The sequence below is a fragment of the Chelonoidis abingdonii genome, chromosome 4 (genome assembly GCF_003597395.2).
Source record: "Chelonoidis abingdonii isolate Lonesome George chromosome 4, CheloAbing_2.0, whole genome shotgun sequence".
Lineage (NCBI taxonomy): Eukaryota > Metazoa > Chordata > Testudines > Testudinidae > Chelonoidis > Chelonoidis abingdonii.
The window spans coordinates 94,776,327-94,803,308 of NC_133772.1; the positions used below are offsets into that span (position 1 = coordinate 94,776,327).

At 43.9% G+C, this 26,982-nt stretch overlaps 1 protein-coding gene across 1 annotated transcript in view; it reads right to left on the reverse strand.

The window, feature by feature from the left end:
* The window catches only part of RYR3 (ryanodine receptor 3), a 663,207-nt gene that overhangs the window by 193,577 nt on the left and 442,648 nt on the right, over positions 1-26,982 (reverse strand). Inside the window, 7 exon segments of the mRNA XM_075065483.1 lie at positions 7,477-7,539; positions 9,626-9,772; positions 11,306-11,395; positions 12,455-12,533; positions 16,204-16,367; positions 19,122-19,262; positions 21,084-21,174. Of these exon segments, the coding sequence (XP_074921584.1) occupies positions 7,477-7,539; positions 9,626-9,772; positions 11,306-11,395; positions 12,455-12,533; positions 16,204-16,367; positions 19,122-19,262; positions 21,084-21,174 (775 nt within the window).

Genomic DNA, 26,982 nt, shown 5'->3' on the forward strand with positions numbered 1-26,982 from the left:
AAAATAAGATTGGTCAATGTAGTGAATCTGTGGTTTGGTTATATTGCCTTGGCTTGTACGGAGTCTAGGTTGGCTCTGATAAACTCCAAGCGCTGAGGTGGTTCCAGATTGGATTTCTTTTAGTTTATCTGTAGCCCTAGCTGGTGAAACAGGTCTATTGTGGTCTTCAGCATGCATGCCGTTTCTCGTCAATTGGCACTCTTGAGTAGGCAATCGTCTAAATAGGGGATGGTTATGACTTCTTTGCATTGTAAATCTGCTGCTACTACCATGAGTGTTTTTGAGAATACGCAGGGAACAGTGGATAGTCCGAAGGGAAGGACCCTGTATTGGTAATGGCTGGGTCCTACTGTGAACTGCAGGAACCACCTATGGGCAGGATGTATTGTAATATGGAAGTATGCCTCTAGGAGGTCGAGGGCTGCAAGCCAGTCCTCCCTGACTAGCTCTGGGATTATTGTGGCCAGCATGACCATTTTGAACCTGTGGTTGTGAACAAACCTGTTGAGTTTTCAGAGATCTAAGACTGGTCTCCATCCTCCTCCTTTCTTCTCTGTTAGGAAACATTTGGAGTAAAAACCCTTCTCTCGGTATAGGTGTGGTACTAGTTCTACAGCACCCAGCAGTAGGAGGTGGCCTATTTCCTGTTTCAGAAGGTGCTTGTGAGAGGGGCCCCTGAGGAGGGACAGGGAAGGGGGCAGGGTCGGGGGGATGGTTGTGAAAGGGATGGCGTAGCCAGATTGTATGATCTCCAATACCCACTGATGTGTGGTTATCACAACCCAGGCATGGTAAAATGGGCATAAGCGGTGACCAAAGTTGTGGGATGGGGTATCTGTTGGCGTTAGAGGTCTGGGGAGGTCATGCATACCCTTGACCAATACTTCAAAACTGTGGCTTAGATGTAGATGGATGGTTGGACGAGGCATGGTTCTGTAGAGAGCATCATCTCTGAGCCCGTTGTTTAGGTCTGTTCTGAGCAAAGTATCGTGGTTGTTGATGGTTAAACCAGGTGTCTCATGACATTTGGTACGGTGTAAAGCATTGGTGTTTGTCAGGCAGTGAGTATATGCCGAGTGTACAAAGCGTCGCTCAGGAGTCCTTCATGGTATGGAGTATGTTGTCTGTTTGAGATGAGAATAGTTTATCCCTACTGAAGGGAAGGTTCTCCACTTTTAGCAGTAGTTCTTTCGGAATTCCCAAAGTTTGCAACCATGATGCTCTTCTCATAATCACAGCTTTTGGGGTTGTTTGGGAAGCTGTGTCTGCTACATCCATTGAGGCTTGCAGTGTTGTGCCGGCTATTATCTGACCCTCATTAATAATGGTGTTGAGTTGAGGACGTTTGTGCTCGGGGAGGTCTTCCATGAGCTCTTGTATTTTACTATAGTTAGAGTATCATAATTTGCTAGTAGAGCAGAATAGTAGGGAACTCTGAGCAGAAGGGTGGCTGATGAGTAAACTTAACACCCAAAGAGGTCCAGTCTCTTGTGTTCTTTATCTTGTGGTATGGAGTGGAAATGAGGCTGTTTATTTTGCTGATTGGCAGCCTCTACTACCAGAAAGCAGGCTTGAGGGTGTGAAAACAAACATTCCATGCCTTTGGCTGGAATGAAGTATTTCCTATCAGACCTTTTGTTGGTAGGTGGTGCCAATGCTGGTGTTTGCCATATTGCCTCCGCAGGCTCCCTTATAGCCTCATCCACGGGGAGGCGAGTTTGGCCGATGATGCTGGCTGTAAGATTTTTAACTTACATTGTTTCTCCTGCACCTCATGTAAGGCAATTTCTTGGCTGTTTACTACTCTTTTGATGAGTTCTTGGAACTGTTTCAGGTCATCTGGTGCTGTCGTGGTAGATAGAGTCACCACTTCCCCTGGTGCTGAAGATGAGCACGGGGCAGGTGGTGAATCATCCAGGTCTGCCTGTGATAGTATCTCTTCCTCTTCTATCTCTGTCTCAGGGGGGTCAGAGGTTTCTCTGAGTGGTAAGGATAGATGCGCTCTGAATCCTCTTCTGGCTGGGGAAAGGGGGGCAGGATATGGGTTCTGGTATGTGGCCCAAGGACCCTATTATGGCCACTCCATGGGGTAAGGTGATAATGGGAAAGGCCAGTGCTGTGTATACCAGGGCTGTGAATGCTCAGATGAGGCTTAGGCTTCATAGCGTTCCATGTAGGTCTCATATGTGATGAGGATGAATGTTGAGATGAGAAGCGGTTGTCAAGCATGTATATTTCCTCGCCAATATGCATGGAGATTGCTGCAGGAGATGAAGGATAGTACTGTACTATGTAGCTTGGGGAGTGTTCAGTGCTGAGCAGTGATGACTGCAGTACAGAAGAAACTGCTATGTCAGTATGATGTAGGAGTTGCGCTGGTCCCACCTTGGGGTTGCAGTCAACTGTTGGAGTGCTGACTGGTGCCAGATTCAGCTCGTTAGCTGACATCAAGTCTGGAACCGGTGGCAGCAGCATTGATCATGGTGCCACTGCCTGTGTTCCACGCCGCACCAGGGTAGTTGGTGCCGTGGAGGAGACTTGACTGTCTCAACTCACATGCCACGCAATGAGGCTGGGCAGAGGTCTGCTGAGGAATGGTGCCGGAGGAGTCCAGTGCCTCATAAGTGCTCCCTCTGGATGAGTGGAGCACTGAGGGTAAAGACCTCACTGGGGAAGCTCTCTTTTTGTGAAAGTCCCTTGTTGGAGAGCTCAAAGCTCATTTCCAGATAGTTTTGGAAGTTGGAGCCGTATCATCGCATAGGGATCTCAGTTTATGAGACTCCCTGGAGGATGTCTCTTGTGGAGGTTGGAGGGATTTCTCCATCAGAAGCATTTTCAAATGGAGATCTCTATCACATCTTGCTCTTGACTTTGCTGCAGTGTATGCATTTCCAGAAGATATGAGTTTCTCCCAGACAACGGATGCAGGATGCATGGCCATCAGAGACTGGCATCAGTTCACGGCAGCAGTCACATTTTTTAAACCCTGTTGAGCCCAGCGTGACTTCAGTTAAGCCTCTCCTCTGCTCTTGATAGATGAGGGTGCGAGTTAATTGAAGTGGTAAACCATAGAGCTATTCCTAAATGGAGAACTAAGTAAAGAATTTTTTTTGGTTGAAGAAAAACCTCTAAGAGGATCTAACAAAACTACGTAACTAAGTATAGACTAACAAGAAGTTCCTATGTAACTTATAACTTTTTTTTTTCCAGAAAGAATCAAGGAGAATACTGTTGCGGAGCTCCGTCTCCAGCTGAAGACGGTTGAGAAGGAACTGAGGAGATGGTCGGGGGTGCGTGCTACAGGAAGTGCCAACAGCTGCACGAGACAACTCCTGTGCGCACCCTTCCCCCGACCGAGTACTGCTGCAAAAAATCTCCAATCTCCAGTGCAGGGATACACCGACACCTAGAGTGGAGCACCCACCGGGACATCACTTTAAGAAGAAGCTTATATTTGATGCAAAAGAGAAGAGGGAGCCTGCAGATGGTGCAAATTGAGGAATGACATGATCAAAGCAATAGGCTAAGAAAATGATCTTTGTAGCAGCATGCTGAGTGGATAGAGTGGCACAACACTGCATTTGTCAAGGCCACAGAAAATTATGCTCCAGTATTCAAGACATGAGACCCCAGACAACAGTTATAGCTGCGTGAATGGATAGGAAAGGCCATATCTTAGAGATGGCATGAAGGAAGAATCAGCAAGCTGTAGACACAGTCTGGATGTGGGGACCTCCAGAGACGTCAAATTTAAAGATAATACCCAGGTTAAAGGCCTGAGTGTTAGGCAGGATGGCGGTGCTGTCCACAGTGACTGAGAAAGAAGATGAAGGGAGGGTTTTGGGGGAAAGATTAAGAGATCTGTCTTAGCCACATTAAGCTTGAGCTGATGGCTCAACAGCCACAAGAAGATGTCAGAGAGTCTAAGATTTTAGCTTGGGCAGATGGAGTCACACCTAGAATAAAGATGTAGCTCTGTGAGTATTCAGCACAGAAATGTTAATTAATTTGTGTCTGTGAATAAGATTACCCAGAGCTAAGGGGCAGAGAGAGAAGAGAAAGGGACAAAGGCCAGCGTCCTATAATATCTACTGAAAAGTTGGAGGAGGAATGAGGAGGATTGCCAGAAGAACAAGTTCAAGGAGCGAGGCAGGAGTTAGGAGGAGAACCAGGAGAGGAAAGTCATGGAAGCTGTGATGAGTTGAGGAATTTATCTCCACAATTTATGAACGTTGTTTGATATTATAAACTCTCTGCATGTATCTTCATCAAACTACAAACTCCGCTCTGATTATGGGAGCTAATTGCCTTGTCTGTTATCTTTTTACCTCCATGTTGGGACTGAAATACAGGGCTGACAATAGAGGAATGTTAAATGGGATGATCTTCTATTCAAATATAAACACTTTAGAAAATAAGCTGGCTCCCGCTCAGGAGAACTGGTTTGTCCAGGGAGAGGCAACTAGCAATGAGGTCCTGTGTGGATCTGTGATCACCTGAGGAGTCTGATTCCAGAAGTCACCTGACAAAGGTTTTAAAAAGGTTATAAAAGGCCATTTTCACCAGCTCAAGTGGAGGAAGGCTGCTACAGGAGCCTGAAGAGGCTGGGGCTAACTCTGCTTACCTGAACTCAGATGGTCCCCTGTGGACTTCCAAGGGAAGGGTGAGCCAGGATGAGAGGAATAGTATTCACAGTGTTTGTTGTTTTCTAAATGTTTTTGCATCTCTTGTGCTGTTAAGTAAAGAGAACCCTGTGTGTGTTGTGTGTTACATCTATCATGTGTCCTGGGAGAGTTAACCTGTGACTCCAGAGCACACACATAGGTGGAGTTCTGGGAGTTCGGGGGCTGGGACTGAGGACATGGGATTCCATTAAGTTGGAAGAGCAGGGTTGTTTAGCTAGGAAGATGATGGAACCAAAGAAGAAAGAACAGATTTGTAATGGAGGACATAAGCCAGGCCATAGGATTTCTGCCAGAGATGCTCAGTTAGGCCCACAGACTCTGGTGTAGTAAGAGGAGGCCCTAAGATATAAACCTTGGTATCAGAGGTCCGGTATGAGGCCTGAGGCCTGAACTAAAGTAATGGTCAAGACTTTGCTAACATAAAGCAAAATTAAGCTGTGAGCCAGAGGCAGGCCCTGCTCACAGAAGCTGGCAAAGAAAGGGCTGATGCTGCAAGAAGATACGTACCTAAAAGGTACTGAACACTAGATATCAGAACATTCACATACTTGCACATTCCAACAGGTAACAAGGAACAGGCTGACCCATCCCAATAACAGGGCAAAAGGGTAATATGATGGATAGAGTTGTTTTGTTCGAACCAACATGTACAAGGTGAGAGGCGGCACCTTACTACTTAGAAGGGTTGTACCTTGCTGTGTAGAGGGGTTGCACCTCATACGTCAGGAGTGATGTGTAATTTGTTTGTACCTGTGTATAAGAATGCATCCCTGGGGTGGTGTCTTTGTCCAGCCGAGGGGGCAATGGAAAGTCTCGCCACTGACTGAGCTGAGTCCATTGTCAGGGGGCACATATTCTTAGTATGCCTTGCACTAGAGTAAAAATCTACAGGGAACTATTATTGTGCTCCATAAGACAATAAACCTGGCCAACGTGCCTTCGTACCTTACTAGAGTCTGTGGTCATTGGGGGTTCTCTTCGGGTCTGCTGGGTCAGCTATCTGCGCAGAGCTGGGACAGCACACAGAGGGAACACACGCACACAGCCAAGTGATATCAACATTGAACAGAGCCGAGCACCACACCGGTAGCATCTGACAACACCTGGTTGGCGGCAGCCAGGATCGAACTTGGGAGCTCTGAAGCTAAATGCATCAGACTTTACTGCATGAGCTAAAAGCCACATGGCTTGAGCTAAAACTGTAGCTGACTTTTCAATCTCTACCTGTACTAGGTGCCACTAGAGGGGACACCAAACAGACATGGTTACAGCTCCACAACATGAGAACAGGAGCACAGGAAGCAGATGTTGGGCGTGAATCAGGATTGAGGGTTGGCAGACCTGGCAATGGAAAAGCTGGGCCAAAAAGCCAAGGGTGAAGGAGAGCAAATCATGGAGAGAATCAACAACCATATCAACGGAAGAAAGGGAAAAGAAAACAGGGATGAGAAAGGTGAGAGCAAATGAGAAGTCATCAATACTGATGGACTGGAGACATGGAGCAGGGAGAGGACTGATGGGTGATGCTGAAAGAGATCGGGTGATCATCAGAGAGGATGAACTCATCAACAGAGAGATCAGAGAGAGAGAGAGAGAGAGAGAGAGAGAGAGAGAGATCAGAGGTTGATGAAGACCAAGTTAAGTGTCTTTTGGTGAGTGGGAGACTTGAACCAGAGCTGCAGTTCAAAAAGGTGAGAGCAAGGGAACATGCAACTAAGGGGTTAGATGGGTCATCAACATGGAAGATGAAATCACCAAGGATGAGAGTAAGAGATTGTGACAAGAGAAAGAGAGAGACCCAGGAGTCAAAAATCAGAATGAGGAGGATAGATGGGGAAGAGTTGAGTGGTAGGTGTCAACAACATGGAGGGGGAAAGGACAAAAATAAGAAGCAATTCTGTTTAAAAGAGGAGAAAGAATGGGAAAGGGGAAGGAAAGAGGGTCAGAAGCAGCAGGACTGGGAGAGGAGAAAGCCAACACCCCACCATGATCTGATCCGGGTTGGGGAATGTGAGAGAAGGCATGGAATCTATAGGAGATAAAGTATTTGTTTTAAATATTTGTTTATTTTCATTCTGATTCAGAACTGCATTATTTATTTAGTTTTGTAAAAATGACCCCTTCAATGATTTGGGTGCATGTACCTGTACTTAAAACCATAACACATAGAAAAGTAGTGTCATTTATAGGGTGTTTTTCCCCCAGTAAACTTGTTTGGAGTAATAATGCAACCTTTATAAGGTATACCTCAATCATATCTCACTCTCTTATTAAATGCCTGGGAAACTACATGAGCTCTGGAACATGTCTGGAATATTAATTTATTCAGGCTCTTTAGAACCAAGACAAGAGACAGGTTCTTAAGACACGAGGCAGTTACTGAAAATGCTTTGCCTGCAGTCCCCTTAGGGGCTTTACATTATAATATTTTCTAGAAGGCCAGATGATACCACTTAGCATATGAAACACTGTCAGCAGGACAAACAGCAGATGTCTCATTTTGAAATCATGTTAACTGACTCTGCAAAACAGAGAACAAATGCAGTATCTACCTATTTGTATAAGAGCATGCAACAAGTGCACTCACAGACATGTACATGTACCCATAAAACCCCACATAAGTGCATAAAATGGGTAAGTATATATATACACAGATACACATTTGCAATCACACAAGTGCAGGTTTTTGTAGGCACACCAATTACACATTCCTTTTAAGATGTGACCCTACATATTGATAAGTCACTTCATATTTTTTTCTGCAGAATACACTGAGAATATTAACACATACCTGGAGCTCCCTAGAGAGTACAACATTAGAAAGATCAAGTGGTGTTGGGCTGTATCCATTTCCCTGGGAATATATGGAAGCGTTATTGAGGTTTTTAAACTATTTACTTCATTTCTACTGTCAACAAAATTAGAATTAAACTATTTAGATTTCTGAAGCCCTTTGGGTAGGAGTCATGTTTGCCTTTATATTTTGTTCAGAGATGAATGGATGTTTAACGAACAACAGAGGCTATAATACACTTATATTTATTCTTTACATGCTCATTTTGTTCATCAGGCCCCAATGCAGGAAACCCATTAAGAACATGATTATGGTTAAGCGTGAGCAGTCACACTGAAATCAATGGCACTATTCATATGCTTAAATTTATGCATGTGCTTAAATGATCTGCTGAATCATTTCCATTTTTCTTTACATGATCAGACCCTTATTTACATGGCTGTTTGAAACAGTTTTCTATTTATGTGATGTTATCTAGTGCTGGTAATGTATATTGTGTATTTTCAAAAATGCAATTAAAGGTTATAATATGGATTTATGTTAAATGTAAACAGACTTTTTCAGAGAGAACTTGTTCTTCTTGTAATAGTTCTAACATGACGTATACAAATATATGCACATTTCATGATAAGGCTATCAGAGGGTGATTAGCTGCAACAAACAGATAACCTGCCTATCTCCTTGGGCCTCGTCTTGTCCCACTGACCAGTCAGTGAAAACATTTCCACTGTCTTCAATGATACAGATGCAGGCTCCTTACGAATTTCCCTTCATAAGCTTCTGAGCATGTTCAATTGTATGTGTGATACTGCCACTCTGTGACACACACCACACAGTATGAGGCAGAGGTGAAGAAAATGTAATCAAGGCTTCTCACTAATCCAGGTCATCAGTGAGCTAGAGCACCAGCAAGTGAAATAAACTTTTGGAGATTAATTTCTAAGGTTCTTTATCTGAGAAATGTACATGAAATTTGATGGCAGCCAATTCTACTGTATACAGACAGGCATCTATCAGTCCTATAAAGTAGTATATAAGAAAATACAATAAAAACCATATTTAAGGAAAAATTGAGAAGCAACCCCTAAAGCAAGGTAACACAAAGATCTACAAAATTAAGGGATTAGACTGCAATATTCATGTATTTCATATGGTCCTGGCCCATTTCCAGTTCCCTACCACAAAGTACTAGAAGCCCTTTTGCTTAAACAAGAGAAAAAAACCTCTCAAACAGATCATAGTCATTAGGTTTCACTAATATTAAACAAAAGATTTCAAATACCCTACCTAGTGCCTCTAGGCTGAATATAAAAAAGGCTTGATTCCCAAGGATATGGAAGGAGACTGTTTCTGAGCGCATTCTTTCTTCAGAGACTGCCTTCTCTTTATAGGCTCATCTTTTATTTAGCAGTGCAGCCCACCTGCCTTTGTTATAGGGAATCAGCTTCCAAAGCGATTCAGGTGCCTTTCAAGTTTTCTGAGCCATGCAAGGAACTTCCCTCAGTCCTACCTTCACCTAGAGCTCTGTTGTCCCAGTGATCAGATTGATGCCACCTCCATTTGTTAGGGAAGCTAGGATAGTATGTTTCAGAGCTATAAGGACCCTCCTTTGGGGTCTGAAAGGGTTTGTAATGCCTATCACACTTATCTTGTTTATTTTGGTCAGCCCTTTCAACACTTTTTAGTTATAATTGTTATTTGCAATTATAAGATATCTATCACTATGGTATGTGACTGTAGATAGTTATTCTAATGTGTAACTAATTAGGCTTCAGCAAACAGAACCATACTAGCCACTTCTAATCACCTACTACAAGCCCCCATATATGAAAGGTCCGTTCCCTTGTAACAACAGTTTTAACCCAGCTTCCCCAATCTTTTAAAAACAACTATTTCCAAGAATACCCCACAAAGACATGATATAAAATTTATCTAGACACTGTTTCATGAGATACTATGTGTTTTTACAGCATCATGTCTCTGATCTCAGATGGGGCCTCTAGGAGCTGCTACAATACCAACAATGACAGTAATACTAATAAACTAAGTGCGGCAAGTTTCTTTTTAAATGATACGGCGTTAGGGTCAATTCTCTGTAAACAAGAGAATTGATTGATTTCTGTGGTTTTAAGAAGTTTTGCCTTACTTGGCTAGACTGTGATATGCTGCGTAGCTTTTCATTTTCACGCTGCTGTACCATTGCTTCTCCTTCCTTGGTCCTTTCTAGACTCCATCCCATGGCTAACATGGTTTTAAGCGATTCTCTAGCAGGCCAACGATAAATCTCTTTTTCCTTTAAAGAAAAACAAATGAGTAGATAATTATATAGTGTTTCACAAGCAACTAGCAAAAGCCTATGGAGAAATATTCCACCCTCAATTACACCTGGACAAGCCCAATTAAAATCAACATATTTTGCACAGATAGAACTGAGAACAGAATTTGGCTCTTTTTTCCAAGTAGTTTTAGAAATAGTCATATTGCTTACTTCTTTCCCTTGGGACACTTATTACTAGGACACAGCACAATGCATTAGAAACTAAGCACAGCGTACAAGTGAACTTTGAAGCAATAGACAATGGTATTTATATTTTGCAGCTGCTTGCAAACTATTTACTGGTCTTTCTGACCAATCAGGAAAATGTATAATACTGTACTTCTAACACAAAATATCTACCAATCCGGGGTGCTATTACTGCAATGAAATCTCTACATGGTGCACATTTGTGTTTGTCAACACCAGAGTCCCTTCTTCCACCAACTTTTGATTCCCAGATAGTATTAATGTAAAACATAATGGTCTATTCTCCCCTTGATACAAATAAAAACACCATTAAATTTTATTGGCAGGGAATGTATCTTGCTGTTTTTATGAGAAGGTCTTTTGTACCTGAAACATTATGGCAAAAAGAAAATTTGAATGTTTCATTATCCATCTCTTAGAAGTAGTTACCATATATCAATAAATACATGATATGGCATGTTTATAAAGTAAACACATTGTGTAAGAAGTGATTAAAAATCTTCTCCTCAAATGAGAAAGATAAATGATTTCAGAATAACAAATATTAAAATCCTTTAATAATAATGCAAATAATAATAATACCTCAGAGTTCTCTGGTGCAGTTTGTCCAAGGATCTCAAAATGCTTTACAAACCTCAGCTAATTAAGTCTTCAGCACCCATGTGAGTGTAGTAGTCCCCATTTCTCAAATGGGAAAGGTGAGGTAAAGAAGGGGTAATGCTAAGTGACTTGTCCAAAGTCACACAGGTAGTCACTAGAAGAGCATGCAATAGAAACCAACAGTCCTGACTTAGTCCGCTGCCCTACCCACCAGAAGACTCTCATTCCTGGTCAAGAAACTCACAGAAACAATTCACCTACAAACAATGTTAGAAATGTTTTACCGCAGAGGAATTTCCCTTTATACCCTCCACATTTTCAGCAGAGTAGTGATCTGCCTTGGCTGAGGAGAGATCTCTATTCAAAGATCTTCAGTCATACCTTTATCTCAGCCAGAGGAGGGATAAAAAGGGTTCTCTCCTCCACAAAGGGCTGAGAGCAATACATCCACAATACTCCCAGCATCAGTTGCTCTACTCGGTGAGAGAAAGAGACTGGGAATCAAATCCAGACTTCTTGCATAGATTACAAAGCAAAAGGTTGATCTAACCTTCAATTCTTGTCATTAACTGAAATACAGTATGATTTGGCTCTCCCTACCTCTTATCTCTATTTCATGTGTTTGTTAAAAAGGATTAATTAAAATTGTGCTAGAACCATGCTGGTTTATGCTAGAAAGAACTTAAAGCTTTCGTCAATTACCTTTTCAGTTAATGTTTTGAAAGGCCTTATTAATGGATGTGTCTTCATATTTTCATCCAGTGAAACACCATATTTAAATCCACTATTACTCTGAAAACATAAAATATATTTTATTTAAACTTTTTTCTTATATGAATAATGTAAATGAGCAATCGTAAACGAATTAGTCATTTTAATACGTGGCATACGGTTGTGCATTACACCTGGAAAATGTCTCTATCCAGGGATTCTGAATACAATGTTCCTTCTATATTTTGCAGGCTTACTCCCTAAAACACAGACTTCAGATATTTTCCTTGGGTCATGGCTAGTTATTTTGACCATAAAAGACTCAGTTTTTCCAATGTCTTTCCTTGCCAGAATAAGAGGTTTGAAATTCACACTAGGAAACAAAGGGCTGAACTTGTTACTTATCTCCTATAATATTAACAAATTTAACATAATTTCATAGAAAACCCAGGAACCTGATTAAGCTTTAATTTTGCCCAAATGAACACTAAAAAAGATAGTGGAATCTGAAATCCCAGATGACAGCTTCAGGACAACCCTGAAGGTATTTGCGTACATTTCATGCCACAATTGCAGCCCTCTGTAAATTCCACTCTTGCCAAGCACTGAAATAGACAACCAGCACAAAGATAGGGCACACATGGAGAATGGTGAGGGAATGAAAACACCTAAGAGACTTTTTTTTTTTTTAACATATATCTAGAAAGGAAGAAGGGGCCTAACTATGCTTTTTAAAACTATAAAGGAGATTGGGCTTCCCAGGTCCACTCTTCGACTTCAAAGCTATTGCAATAGAATCTATTTGACTTTAGAACTTCCAACCAACATAAAATAAATCTCAGCATCAAAGCTAACTGCAACTGTGTGAGACTGGCATGTCTGTTTAAAGAACAATGCTTCTTTCCCCCCTCCCCCCAAAAAATCAGGACACTGTTTAAAAGTGTAATTCTCAAATTAATGTAAAAAGTCTCTTCCACCAACCTCTGTAGACACTCCAGGAAAGTGCTGCTCTGGTATAATGTACACTTAATGAATGGCAAGCCTATCATTTTGATAAATTGGATAAATTTCCAGTATTCAACCCTCTGTGTTCTTTAATTTTCCTTTTCTGACAATTGTCAGTTTTATAATAATCCCTACCTTGTCACAGGCCCATTTGTCATGACAATGTTCAGCATACTTGCTAACAATATACTCCAGTTTTTCAGGAAGAGTAAGGCTACAAACAAAGAGAGCATGGTCATTTAACCATATTTTACTCCAACCAGACATATGAATAAATGGCATAAGAGACACCAATAGTCAAAATGTTTCCTCTCAAGAGGTAAACAAGTAATCACGCTTTTTAATTATATTCCATTTACAAGGAATAACTCAAACCAAAACCAGTGTTATAGTGATATTACCGAGTTTCTTCAAATGCACGAACACTGGAGCATTTAAGAACTGTAGTAATAGGAAATACATCTGCTAAGCCATGTCTGAAAGATTTTTCTTTTATTCTGTGTGGTTCTTAGTACACCTATACCTTGATATAATGCTGTCCTTGGGAACCAAAAAATCTTACCATGTTATAGGTGAAACTGTGTTTTATTGAACTTGCTTTGATCCCCTGGAGTGCGCAGCCTCACCCCCGCCCCCTCCCTGGAGCACTGCTTTACCACGTTATATCTGAATTTGTGTTATAACAGGTCACGTTATATCGGGGTAGAGGTGTACATATACTACTAGGATGAACGTTTCGATGTGATCCACGAGAAGGAAAATAATGTTAATTTTAATGACGCAATAATAATGTTCAGTTGTTGCATAAAAATTACTAGAAATGTATTTTTGAGAGTGCAACAGTATTACTAGGAACATCATAGCTCTCTACTAAATCATTATATATGTCAGCTTATTTACTTTGACATCTGAGACTTATAATTACACAGGACAAATTCACACACAGAATGATGATTTTGTCATAACCTGGCATAGACTAATAGCAACGTTGATCTGTGAGATTTTTGTAGCCTTGAGCCATCTCAAGCATAGTTCATCCCTCTAAATCATGAGAGAAGCAAAAGAGTATTATCTAAGTATATAACCAGAGTATTTGGATTTGGCTTTCATATTCAATGTCTAGATTCATAAAGAGGACTTTGGCATTCCAGTGCCTCACTCCTAGGTGCCCTGGTGCCCAGTGGAATTCATAGCCTTGAGTTAGGTACCCAGGCTCTCCATCACTGTCTGGGGAGAGTTAGGAACCTAAGGAGGAGATTTACAGAAGCCAGCAAGCTAAGTGGGGAGCTGCCTGAGCAGAGGAAAGAGAATGCAGAGGAAAGCGGAAGGGCCTAGATCCATAAAGGTGTTTAGGCATTTACCTCTCATTAATCTGAGGCAGGGCAGTGCTTTCTTTTGAAAATAACCAAGAGACAGATACCCCCTCCTTGCAATCATAGCCAACAATCCAGCAGTTAAGACACTCACTTGAGATTTGGACTACCTGTTTTTCAAAACCACACTCTGTCTGATTTGGAGCAGGGACTTGAACGCACATCTCCACTTCTAGGACGGAGCCCTAACCACTAGTTATTGGGTATCCTAAGAACATATGAATGGCTATCCTGGGTCAGACCAAAGGTCCATTATGCCCAGTTTCCTATCTTCCAACAGCGGCCAATGCCAGGTGCTTCAGAGGTAATGAACAGAACAGGTAATCACCAAGTGATCCATCCCGTCGCCCATTCCCAGCTTCTGGCAAACAGAGGCTAGGGACATCATCCATGCCCACCCTAGGGTAGGGTTCTCACAATCTCGCTTGTTGAAGCTCTTCCTCTTTGTTAATTAACCAGTCCTTAGGTCTGAGAGCAAGAGAGAAAGAAAAAAGTGAGAAATTGACTCCACAGCATGCTGGTTAGCACCCTTAGCTGAGATGTGGGAGAGTGAGGTTCAAGTCTCTGCTCCAAAAAATATTTAACTCTTTACGTAAAGTGGAACACTCTGAGATGAGCAATTAAGATAGACCTGCTCCAGAATAGCCAATAGCCTGGGGGGGTAGGGCTCTCCCTTGGAAGATGGGCAACCTCCACTCAAGTCCCTATTCCAAATCAGGCAAACTGGGTATTCAAACATGGTTCTCTCATATCTCAGGTGAGTGCCCTAACCACTGGGCTATACAGTCAATCTCTCACATACACACTTTAACCTAGGTGTAGGCAACCTATGGCACGCATGCTGAAAGGCAGCATGCGAGTTGATTTTCAGTGGCACTCACACTGCCTGGGTCCTGGCCACCAGTCCGGAGAGCTCTGCATTTTAATTAAATTTTAAATGAAGCTTCTTAAACATTTTAAAAACCTTATTTACTTTACATACAACAATAGTTTAGTTATATATTATAGACTTATAGAAAGAGACCTTCTAAAAACATTAACATGTATTACTGGCATGCAAAACCTTAAATTAGAGTGAATAAATGAAGACTCAGCACACCACTTCTGAAAGGTTGCCAACCCCTGCTTTAACCCAATGAATATTTAATCATTTATACAAAGTGGAACAGCTTCAACAGGAGACACAGAGAGACACAGCCAGAGTAGGCTATAGATAGTGGTTAGGGGACTCTCTTAGGAGACCATCCAACCTCAAAATTCTCACCTCCACCTATCTATTTTGAAGGTTAGGCATAGTCAGAGCATACCTACCAGATCCAGCCCCACAACTGAGATGGGGGAGGAATACCTACGTTTAAGAATCCTGTCAAAGCTGAGGTGTGAGCTAGGGGTCCAAGTAGCTTAGTGCCAGGAGGTTTAGGCAGTTTTGCACATGCCCACTGGCAGAAACCTAGGTGCCTAGGGAATATAGGCCCCCTATGGGACTACGCAGCAGGTGAGCAATGGTTTTGTGAATGTCAGTGGTATTTAAATGTTGGACTTTGCTACCTAAAGAGGCCATTAGGCAGCTACATCCCTTTGTGAATCTAGCCCAGGGGTGAGCAAACTACGGCCTGCGGGCCAATCTGGCCCCTCAGTGCTTTGGATCCAGCCCACAGTGCCACTGGTACCACGTCCTTGTGGCTCCTGGGTTGGGGGGCACAGGGCTCTGTGCATTGCCCTTGCTTCCAGGTACTGCCTCTACAGCTCCCATTGGCTGGAAATAGGGAACCGCAGCCAATGGGAGCTTCAGGGGAGGTCCCTGGAGGTGCGGCAAAGGCAGTGCAAGCAGAGCCCTATGCCCTCCCTCCCCCAGGCGCTGCAGCACTTCCTGGAGCTGGAGTGACGTGGGGCTGGGGACAGGACAGGCATGTAGGGAGCCTGCCCTGGCCCCGGTGCCTGCTGCTGCCATCCTGGAGCTACTTGAGATAAGCGGGGCCGGAGTCCGAACCGCTCCTGTATCCCACCTCCCAACTCCCTGCCCTAAGCCCCGTACCTGCACCTCGCACCCCAACCCCCTGCCCTGAGCCCCCTCATACACCTCACATCCCTCCTTTGCCCCAATCTCTTGTCCTGAGCCCTTCCTGCACACCGCACCCCCTCCTACACCCGACACTCTTTCCCGCGCACCAACCCCCTGCCTTTCATACAGTTTCCCCACCCAGATGTGGCCCTCGGCTCAAAAAGTTTGCCCACCCTGATCTAGTTCCTACTTCACAGGCTTATTGTGAGACGTAGTGTTTACAAAGCACTTCTGGGCATGTAAAGTGCTATATACATTTTAAATATAAGTTGCAGAGGAGGCATATTTGGTGCCTGACAGGAGGAAGCAAGGTTCCTCACATTAGTTATGGAGGACACTGGTATCATTTAAGATGACAGTCAATTCTCTTCAACAAAAGGAAAAGAAAGGTATTGGCAATAAGTGGCACAAGAGACATTTGAAAAACCTGTATGGTTACCATGACTCACTTGACTGTGTTGATAGGTTTGGGATCAAAGTTTCCCTCTGGATCCACTGAAGCCTGCTTTTTCAAAGTTACTCTAATTCTGGTGTCTAAATAATCTGGAGGCAAAGCCCCAGCTATAGCACTTAGACAAGGCAAGGCCATTCGGAAGAGCTCTGGATCATACTTCTGCAGGAGAGATAGGAACTGGTTGGAAAGTTCAATAGAAAAACATGCTAAATGTTAGTGAAAGCAAGACAGCCATATGGAGCAGAACTAGAAGATGCAGTCAAATAATGAAGAATATTTTAGTCAAGCACATAGCAGAAACTCATGCCAGCATAAAGGTGTACACTCCTATGTAGAAACGGATGCATTGTTTAAGGCTCTCTTCAAACTAAATGTTGAATGTTACACAATCCTTTCACATGCACAAGCCTTAAATTGTCCATGGACCTGAAAGACCTACAAACATACAACGTCATATATTTTCAGAATGTGTCAGCCTGTTCAGGTAAAACTTGACTATCCACAAAAAATAGCTTTAACATTCATAGAACTTTCAAAACCTATAGGAAATGCATAGTATGTTGTCATCTCTTCTCCTTCACTCTCCCTAAATACTGTTCTGCTTAAATCACATAGGTCAAAAGAAATTGACTTTTACCATAGTAAAGGCACTTCATACATTTCCAAACTTGTACCAGCTGGAGCTGAATTAGTATATTCTCTCTTCTAATCCAAATTAGAGAGAACTAGCACTTCACAATTCCCATATAAGAAACCTACACTCAGTAACCTGATATGATACACATGTAGTGTCTTTTAGCTACCTATTCTAAGGCAGTGTGGCCTAGTACATAGAGCGCTGGATTAGGACCCAGGTTCTATTCTGGCCTGCTAGGTGACCCTGAGCAAATCACTTTACATCTCTGTGCCTCAGTTTCATCAGTCATACAAGGGTGATTATCATACTGACCTCATTTGTAAAGTGCTTTGAGATCTACTGATGAAAAGCACTATGTAAGGGCTAGGTATTGTTAATAGTAATCTTTTGTTAGGACAGCCTGGGCATGGCCCCTACTTATAAATTGGTCACTTTCCTCCCATTAGGGCATAGGCACCAAATGAGGATGGAATTTAGGTAAAACTTACATTTAGGAAAATTTAGGAACTTATAGGTAAACCTTTTGTAGTGGAAGGGCTTTCATAGTGTCAGTAATGAAAAATAGTGGTGCTATACAATTCTATAAACTTGAATGATTACCCCTGTTGACACTTGGATGCCAAAAAAGGAAAAGTTGAAGAAAAGCTCCTCTGAGGTTCATGGAGAATTCTGACTGTCAATATGACATGGTTGTATTGTAGATGGCACCTTGGGAAACCGAGGAGTTGAGGTGCTAAAAAGAGATTTTCCCATGCTTGCTCTGCCTGAAAGACTTGCCTAACTCTGTGTCGTATACTGAAAAATAGATGGGAGCTAGGTCACAGTAAATAACATCATCAAAGTAGTTGGAAACCATCAACATTTAAAACCCACAGATTTCTGTTTACAGAGAAGAATGGAGGAAGACACTGTAACCTGGCAATTTTAGAGAAATTTCCCATATTTGCACTACTACTAATGACACTACTGGTGGTGGGGGGGCACTATCATAGATTGGGCACCAATGTTTGTATCACCATTTCATCTAGACTTATTTGGAACAAGGTTAAGATGACATAATGATGAAGATGCTGGCAGCTGTCTACATTAGGCTTTCCTGCCCTTGCTACCATTGGTGGAGCTGCACTGGTGGTAGTGCAATGGTGGGAAATATCTCTAAAATCAATAGTGTAAACAATGCCTTGGAGCCTAATATACTGAGTCTATTGTTATCTGAGCACACTCATTTACACAGCATAAAGGAGACCTGAGTGAATAATTGGCAGACATTTTAATCCTACAATCCTCTGGGTTACCAACTTTTAGATGTCTTCACTGGCACACTGAGACACATCAGGATATCACAACACTACCACAGAACAAGACTGTACTTCATGAACTCATCTGCAGAGTACAGGTAGCCTGATTACTTTGTCAAACTTTGTGGTCAAGAGCAAACCTGGATTACTATGAGTCCAACACAGCCTTAATATTATGCCCTCATTGTGAGTGGTCCTCTTCATATCAGGGAGATACCATTTCTTATTCAACCCTAATCGTAGATGGAAGAGGTTGAATGCCAAAGTCTTGAGCCTATGCTTTGAAAATGCAGTGCAGAAAAACGTTTGCCTTCTAGATTGGGGCTTTTTGGTAGCTGAGTCATGCAGGGTCCAGCAAAACTACAGAAATATTTTTTTGTCCGGAAACATAGGAATAACAATACAAGTTTACCATGCGTTTAGTTGTTTATGTCAGTTATGCAGATTCTGTTACCTCCTGTTAAATCATATACCCATTATGACTTCTGCATCCTGATATGTAAACTTCTGAGCCCTCAAATATGCAATGGACTCTGTCCCCCCTTCACAATAATATGCCTTTCTATACTATATAAATGACAACACCATGTATGCAGCTTCCAGAGGTAGCTTTATTGTAAAATCTCAATATAATATATGTAAATGTTAATAAATAATAAAAATAAATAATAATAATAATAGGAGGAAGAGTTTGTGATGGAGAGAAATTTACTTAAATACAGGGATATTGGTACACTGAACTAAAATGCCTCTAGGCCTATGTTTTTCTGAATAGAACCCTTGGTGATTAAGCATTCATTTTAGAGGTGGGTGATCAAGCATTCAGTCACATATTAATTTGATTAGAAGCATTCATTGTCAATATCTACTGTATTAAGTGAAAGCAGAGTTAAAACAAGCACTTTTCATAGTTTGCACCACCATTATAATTATGCTATCATGGCTATTACAATCTTTAATATGATTGATCATCATTACCTTATGAGAGAGGGAATCAAGAATTCCCCAGAAAAGTTTCTCAGTTAAATGTAACTCTTCTTCTACTGCAATTCCATAACTCCCCAATCCAGACGGTAGACAGTAATATTTCCAGCATTGTTCATAATGATTTGTTAGAAGCTATATAGATCAAAAGAAAATACAATTATGTAAAATCTGTCAATATTTCTTATGAATACTAAAACAAATTGGTTAGTGAGGAGTTGAACCATTGCCATCTGCTAGAAAGAATGAGAACTCCTTAAGTGTGTGGTACAGGCATTTTACTGCTAGAATCTAATGGCAATTCATCTTTTTTGCTAAAGCAGTTGGGGCCTGTTCTTTTGAAGCAGGAGTATCCGAGATCCAGGGCCGGCTCTAGCAATTTCGCTGCCCCAAGCACGGCGGCACTCTGCAGGGGGCGCTCTGCCGCTCGCCAGTCCCGTGGCTCTGGTGGACCTTCCGCAGGCGTGCCTGCGGGAGCTCCACCGGAGCCGCCTGCCGCCCTCCCAGCAACCGGCAGGGCGCCCCTTGCGGCATGCCGCCCCAAGCACGCGCTTGACGCGCTGTGGCCTGTAGCCGGCCCTGCCGAGATCTATTCTGGCAGTTGCTGTACAGTTCTGAATATCTATGGTGAGCAGCACGGTGACAAATAGTTCCTTGATTTGTTACAGTGCATAGCTCAGATAATAAAATATAAAAGGTGTTAATTAATTAAAATTTCAGAGGGAAAATAAAGGAATTGTATGAGAGTGGATTTTGGCACAGGGGTCTCTTTTCATCTAAATACACATGGGTCTTCCTTCCGGTTATTTAGATAAGTTCAACAACTGCAAGCAAAACACATTGGTGGTCTCAATTTAATTGAAAGTAGACATCAGAAAACATTGCAAAACTGTCCACAATTATGATTTTCCATTACTAGGCATTTCTGATCAGCGTTGGAAGAGTCCATGGAATAGCAATTGCACTGAAAGTATGTAATACATTGTCTGGTAGGCTAGCACGCATGATTAGTACTGCCCTCTATGGGAAGGGCTATATCAGAACATGATCTCAAGCACTTATTAGAAGGGCTGGTCAAAACCCAGAAAGTTCCATTGCATGGGAAATTCTGAAATTAAAAAAAAAAAAAAATTACATGTCTGAACAAAACCTTAAAAATTTCAAAGGTTTCTACAGAGTGGGAATTCTGAAATTTCATTTATGAAAAAAATCAAAACAATGTTTCATTTTAATTTTTCTAAACAAACTGATGACGCTCCCTGAGCTGCTTGGAAACTCCACAGCCTTGCTTCTAGGCTCCCTGGTTTCCAACAGAAGATTTGACAAAATTGACATGTTCCCTTGGTGCATGCCAATTTCATTTAATTGGCATTTTCTAAGAGAAAATGCTCTACTGGAAAATTTGTAACCAGTCCTACTTACTAATTTTGTGATTGTTTCATTCCATTCTCTAGTGGTAGGGAGAGAAAGGAGGTTATTAAGGCCTGCAACTGTAGGTAGCTCAAAAATGCTCCTTAAAGTCAAATAATTTTTTCTACAGCACTATATTGTGAGTCCTGTTCTCTATATCACATGCACACACTTTAACCAAACACATTGTTGGTGTATGTATTCTATGCAGACTTATTAAAAATTATGTAGGGGGAAGTAATGCCTAGATTTAAACTACTACTTTCAATATTACACTTACGTAAGCAATGGAAAAGGTGACTGTTTATTGAGCAAAGTCACACAACCAACATATACTATATTGTTCTCACAAGGGAAACACTTGACAATGTACTTGTTTGTTATATTTAATAAAATGTTATCACGATACAAATAATTTCACAGAGGCTAGAGGCTTTTAATGTTGTTACCACCCTGCCCAAAAAACCCCAAAACCACGGTGATGACAGGTTATTCTGGAGTATATTTTCTGTTGAATGCACATGTAATAATTAGAGCAATACTTACCTTGAGTGGCATTTTACAGTATTCATTAAGTAAGGGTACATCAAAAACTAGTCGTCGTAATAGCTGCTGTAGCATAGAAGGACGTAAATGGCTGTAATTTTAAAAGAAATTAATCTTTTAATAATATACATATATTTCAATGAAATTACAATACCAATTGGAAAAGATGGTTACTCACCTTTGTAACTGTTGTTCTTCGAGATGTGTTGCTCATCCATTCCAATTAGATGTGAGCGCACCGCGTGCATGATTGTCTCAAGATTTTAACCCTAGCAACACTTGGTGAGTCAGCTGAGGCGCCCCCTGGAGTGGTGCCTTCATGGCGCCGGATATATGCCCCTGCCGACCCAGTGCCCCCTCAGTTCCTTCTTGCTGGCTACTCCGACAGCGGGGAAGGAGGATGGGTTTGGAATGGATATGAGCAACACATCTCGAAGAACAACAGTTACAAAGGTGAGTAACCATCTTTTCTTCTTCAGGTGCTTGCTCATATCGATTCCAATCAGGTGACTCCCAAGCCTTACCTAAGAGGTGGGGTTTGAGTGAGATGTTGCAGAGTGAAGGACCGCTGAACCAAATGCAGCATCACCCCTGGACTGGTGCACTATTGCATAGTGGGAAGCGAAGATATGTACTGATGACCAAGTTGCTGCCCTACAGATCTCCTGTATGGGCACATAAGTCGGGAATCCGGAGGACGAAGCTTGAGCCCTAGTAGAGTGGGCAGTAAGGTGTGTAGTTGGGACACCAGCCAAGTTATAGCACGCACAGATGCATGATGTAATCCAGGATGAGATGCACTGTGTGGAGACCGTGAGGCCCTTCATCTGGTCTGCCACCACTACAAAAAGCTGGGTCGTCCTCCTAAAGGGCTTTGTTCGTTCGATGTAAAAGGCAAGGACCCTGCGAACGTCTAGGGAATGCAGCTGTTGCTCTCATCAAGAAGCGTGCGGCTTCAGGTAGAAGACTGGAAGGAAGATGTCTTGGTTGAGATGGAAGGCAGACACCACCTTAGAAAGGAAGGCAGAGTGTGGTCGCAGCTGAACCTTGTCCTTATGAAACACCATATACAGTGGGTCCGACACAAGGGCTTGAACTTCCAACATGCATCTTGCCAAAGTGATAGCGACGAGAAAAGCTGTTTTCCAGGAAAGGTACAGAAGCGAGCAAGTGGCCATTGGCTTGAACGGAGCACCCATGAGCCTAGATAGGACCAGGTTGAGGTCCCACGTAGGGGTCGGATGCCGAATTTGCGGGTACAGACGTTCCAATCCCTTGAGGAAACTGTTGACCATGGGATTGGAGAAAAACAAGTGCCCATTTTTGCCCAGGTGAAAGGGCGAAATTGCTGCTAGGTGTAATCTGATGGATGAAACTGCTAGGCCTTGCTGTTTCAAGGACAGGAGATAATCTAGGATAGTAGGTACTGGCACCTCCAGAGGGGCAGTATTGCTCAGGGCACACTAGCAGGAGAAACACTTCCATTTAGCTAGATACGTGGACCTAGCAGAAGGCTTTCTGCTACCCAAGAGTACATGCTGCACTGAGAGGGAGCAACGCAGCTCAGATTGAGTTAGTCATGCAGCATCCATGCTGTGAGATGGAGGGATTGCAGGTCCAGATGACACTGTTGGTCATGCTCCTGAGTGATCAAGTCGGGCCACAACGGGAATGGAATTGGTGTGGTCACCGACAGTTCGAGGAGAGTGGTGTACCAATGTTGCCTGGGCCATGCCGGGGCGATCAAGATTAAGCGGGCCTTGTCTCTTTGCAGATTGAGAAGGACCTAGTGGACCAATGGGAATGGAGGAAAAGCGTAGAGCAGATGGTCTTTCCACGGCATCAGGAAGGCGTTCGATAGGGAGCCCGGGGAGCGCCCCTGGAGAGCAGAACACCTGACACTTCCGATTCTTGTGAGAGGCGAAAAGGTCTATGTGGGGAAACCCCCACTTGCAAAAAACAGAATGGATAACGTCCGGGCGAATCGACCACTCGTGAGCCAGGAAGGACCTTCTGAGGCAATCTGCCAAGGTGTTTTGGACTCCTGGGAGAAACGACGCCAGGTCAATCAAGTGGGCTATGCAAAATTCCCACAGGCAAGTGGCTTTGTGACAGAGGGGGGACGATCATGCTCCCTCTTGCTTGTTGACGTAAAACATGGCTGTTGTGTTGTCTGTGAAGACTGTGACACAATGGCCCTGAAGGTGTTGGTGGAACATCAGGCACGCCAGGCGCACTGCTCTCAGTTCCCGTACGTTGATGTGCAGGGTTATCTCTTGTGTGGACCAAAGGCCCTGTGTGTGAAGGTCCGCAAGATGAGAGTGCCTCAACCCAGAGATGATGCAGCCGCAGTTAGGACTAGGGAGGGCTGTGGGGCATGGAATGGCATTGCCCTGCACACAAAGTTGGGGTTCAGCCACCAAGTCAAGGAGGTTAAGACTTCCATCAGTACTGTGAGCACCGTGTCTTGATTGTCTCAGCCTGGATGGTAGACTGATGAGAGCCAGGCCTGAAGTGGACGGAGGCGTAATCTGGCATGTCTGGTCACGAAGGTGCAAGACACCATGTGTCCCAGTAGACCGAGGCATGTGCGTGCAGTTGAGGTCGGGAAGCTTCAGAGGCCACGGATAATACTCACCATGGACTGGAAGTGGGCATGCGGTAGGCACACCTGGGCAAGATTTGAATTCAGGACTGCTCCGATGAAGTCTGTTCTCTGGGTTGGCTGCAAAGTGGATTTTTCGACATTGAGCAGCAAACCCAGCTGCCTGAACAAGCGCATGGTGAACTGAACATGGGATTGCACCTGGGGCTCAGACTGACCCCAAATGAGCCAGTTGTTGAGGTACAGACACCTGCAGCCACAAGTTATGGTGTATAGCTACACCTGAGGCTAGAGTCCTTGCTGCTGAGTCTGCCGCATCTATCGAAGCCTGGCTACTTTCTTGCCCTCCTCTAGCAAGGCCCCAAACTCCTCCCTGGATTCCTGACGAACCAGCTCTTTGAACTTCCCCATCGAGTGCCAGGTATTATAATTATAATGACTCAAGAGGGCCTCCTGGTTAGCCACCCTAAGTTGTAGGCCGCCAGTCAAATAGATCTTGCGCCCAAATAAATCCAGGCATCTAGTGTCCTTGGATTTAGGAGCAGGAGCTTGTTGACCATGTCTTTCCCTCTCATTAACGAACTGTACAACAAGGGAGCACGGTTGGGGGTGAATGTACAAGTACTCAGTCTTTGGAGGGGACCAAGTACTTCCTCTCCACCCCCATGACAGAGGGAGGAATAGACACCGGAGACTGCCAGATTGTATTGGCATTAGCCTGGATTGTCCGAATAAAGGGCAAGGGTATACGTGTGGGGGCATCAGCAGATAAAATGTCCACCACTGGATCCTCGACCTCCATTACCTCGAGGTTCATGTTCTGTGCCACTCTACGAAGCAAAACTTGGTGTGCATGGAGGTCTATAGGTGGTGGGCCAGAGGAGGACGTGCCCATCACCTCCTCGTCAGGGGAGGACGAGGAGGATACACCCAGGACTAAAGGGTCCTGGGGCAAGTCCTACTAGGGGCAGGGGTCTGGCTGCACTAGGTCCTACATGCTAGGGGCATGGGCCTGAGCTGATGGTAGGGCCATCACCTCCGAACCCCCTGGGAGGGCGACTGACACTGGCTTCCAGGACCCGAGGTTCTGAGTGGGCAGAACAAGAAGCTCCTGATGGGACACCTTGGACCTGATGGTAGGCCCAAAGGGTCCAAAAGGACCATTGTGGGGGTCCCTGAGCAGGATCCTGCCCATCATCATGCCATTGCCTAGTGGATTTGGGGGGAGGGATAGCTCAGTGGTTTGAGCACTTGCCCGCTAAACGCAGGGTTGTGAGTTCAGTCCTTGAGGGGGTTATTTAGGGAACGGGGTTAAAAAAAACAATTGGGGATTTGTCCTGCTTTGAGCAGGGGGTTGGACTAGATGATCTCCTGAGGTCCCTTCCAACTCTGATATTCTATGATTGTCATGCCTTGTTGGCCCGCGCCATGGGGACAGAGATCAGTGCAATGGTCTCAAGCGGTACTGCGATCCGGACTGGGACCAACGGTCATATTGGTGCCGGGAGGCAGATCTGAGCGGAGCAGTGCCAGGAACGACTTGAGGAGACCAGTGCCGGAAGCTGGACCAGAACCAATATTATTGGGAAGGAGATCTTCTTGAGGTGGAGCAGCGCTGCGAGTACGACCAGCGCCGAGATGGTGATCGGTGCCGGGATTGCGAGTAGTGCCATGCAGGTGACCAGCACCTGGATCAGGACAGTGACTTGGACTGGCACCGAGATCGGTGCCAATCCTTCTCCCTCTGCAATGGAGGACGCATCATGGAGGGCTTCCCTATCGATGGAACAGTCTGCACCGGCGGTACTTAAGTTTGTGATGGTCCTGGCTCGGTGAGCGCAATCAGGTCGCAAGCAGTGGAGAAAATCTCCAGGGAGGAAGGCAGACTGAGCTCGACCATGGTACGCACCAGGGAGCTTATGTGCACTGCATTCAATGGCGCTTGCGGCACTGGAATCGACGGTGCCAGAGTTGGGGCCTTCACAGGGTGGTCCAGCATGGGATGCTGTTCCAAGGGGCACACAGGCAGTGCCAGCAACTGTACAGGAGCAGCAGGTTGCTTGTGCTGCTTCCCTGGCTCCCGGAGACAGCGAGCAGTGCCATGCTGGTAGCGGTGCCAGAGACAACCAGTGTCGGGAGTCTTTGCCAGTGCCAGGTCGATCCAGTGCCAGAGGCGCACTTTGGACCAATGACGCTGGGTCTCGGTGTGGGGCAGAGGGTGTCGGGCTAAGTGCTGCTTCCATGAGGAGCTGCTTCAAACAAAAGTCTCACTCCCTTTTCATCCAAGGCTTGAATGCTTTACAAATGCGGCACTTATCTGATTGATGGGATTCCCCCAGGCACTTCAGAAGGGAGTCATGCGGGTCTCCCGTAGGCATCGGCTTGAGGCAGGCCAATCAGGGTTTGAAGCCCAGAAACCTAGGCATGGGCCCTGTAGCGGGAAGGAGGAAAGGGGAGAAGCCCTTTACCTCCAATTACTATATACACTAACTACATTATTAACTATATTATTAACTACAACTAGAAACTACTAACAACTACACTATAACAACTATCTACAGGTATAAATGACCAAAGAGCTAGGGAAGTGGAGATCAGCTAAGCCGTGCTCCACAGTTCCAACAACTGTCACAGCTAGTAAGAAGGAACTGAGGGGACACTGGTCAGCAGGGATATATATCCGGCGCCTCAACCGACCCACCGAGCGATGCTAAGGTAAAACTCTTCTGACAATTGTGCACGCGGTGCGCGTGCACCTAATTGGAATTGATATGAGCAAGCACTCGAAGATGAATTCAAGTTACTCAATGAAGGTGGTCAGTAAAACAAGGGATCTCACTGTGCCTGGTCCATGCATGGAGGATATAATGTGGAAAAATACACTACTTCCACCCTCCCTCTCTTACGCACTGTGTAGTGTCCAGGCATAATCTTGCACAACGGACAGAGCTGCATTTTTCAGAGTACTTCAAAGGGGCTGCAACTGGCTACAGTAGAAAAGCTGCTAAACTAAATTAATAGAAGAGTGAGGTATGAGACTACAGGGATATGAAATAGTATTCCAGTGAAAGTGGTGGAAGCCATACGGATTGAAACTGCTCTGGGGAATGTATTATAATTATTGGAAACAAACGTGAACTGGAAGTGAGATTGACTAAATGATCTAGCATATCTTTTTCATCTTTAATTTCAGTGGACCAAATCCCAGAAATCAATTCACAGCCTGAGGAAAATGACTGCTAGCTCAAGAAAATGCACCTTTAAAATCACAGGGATGAGGAGTAAACTTCATAG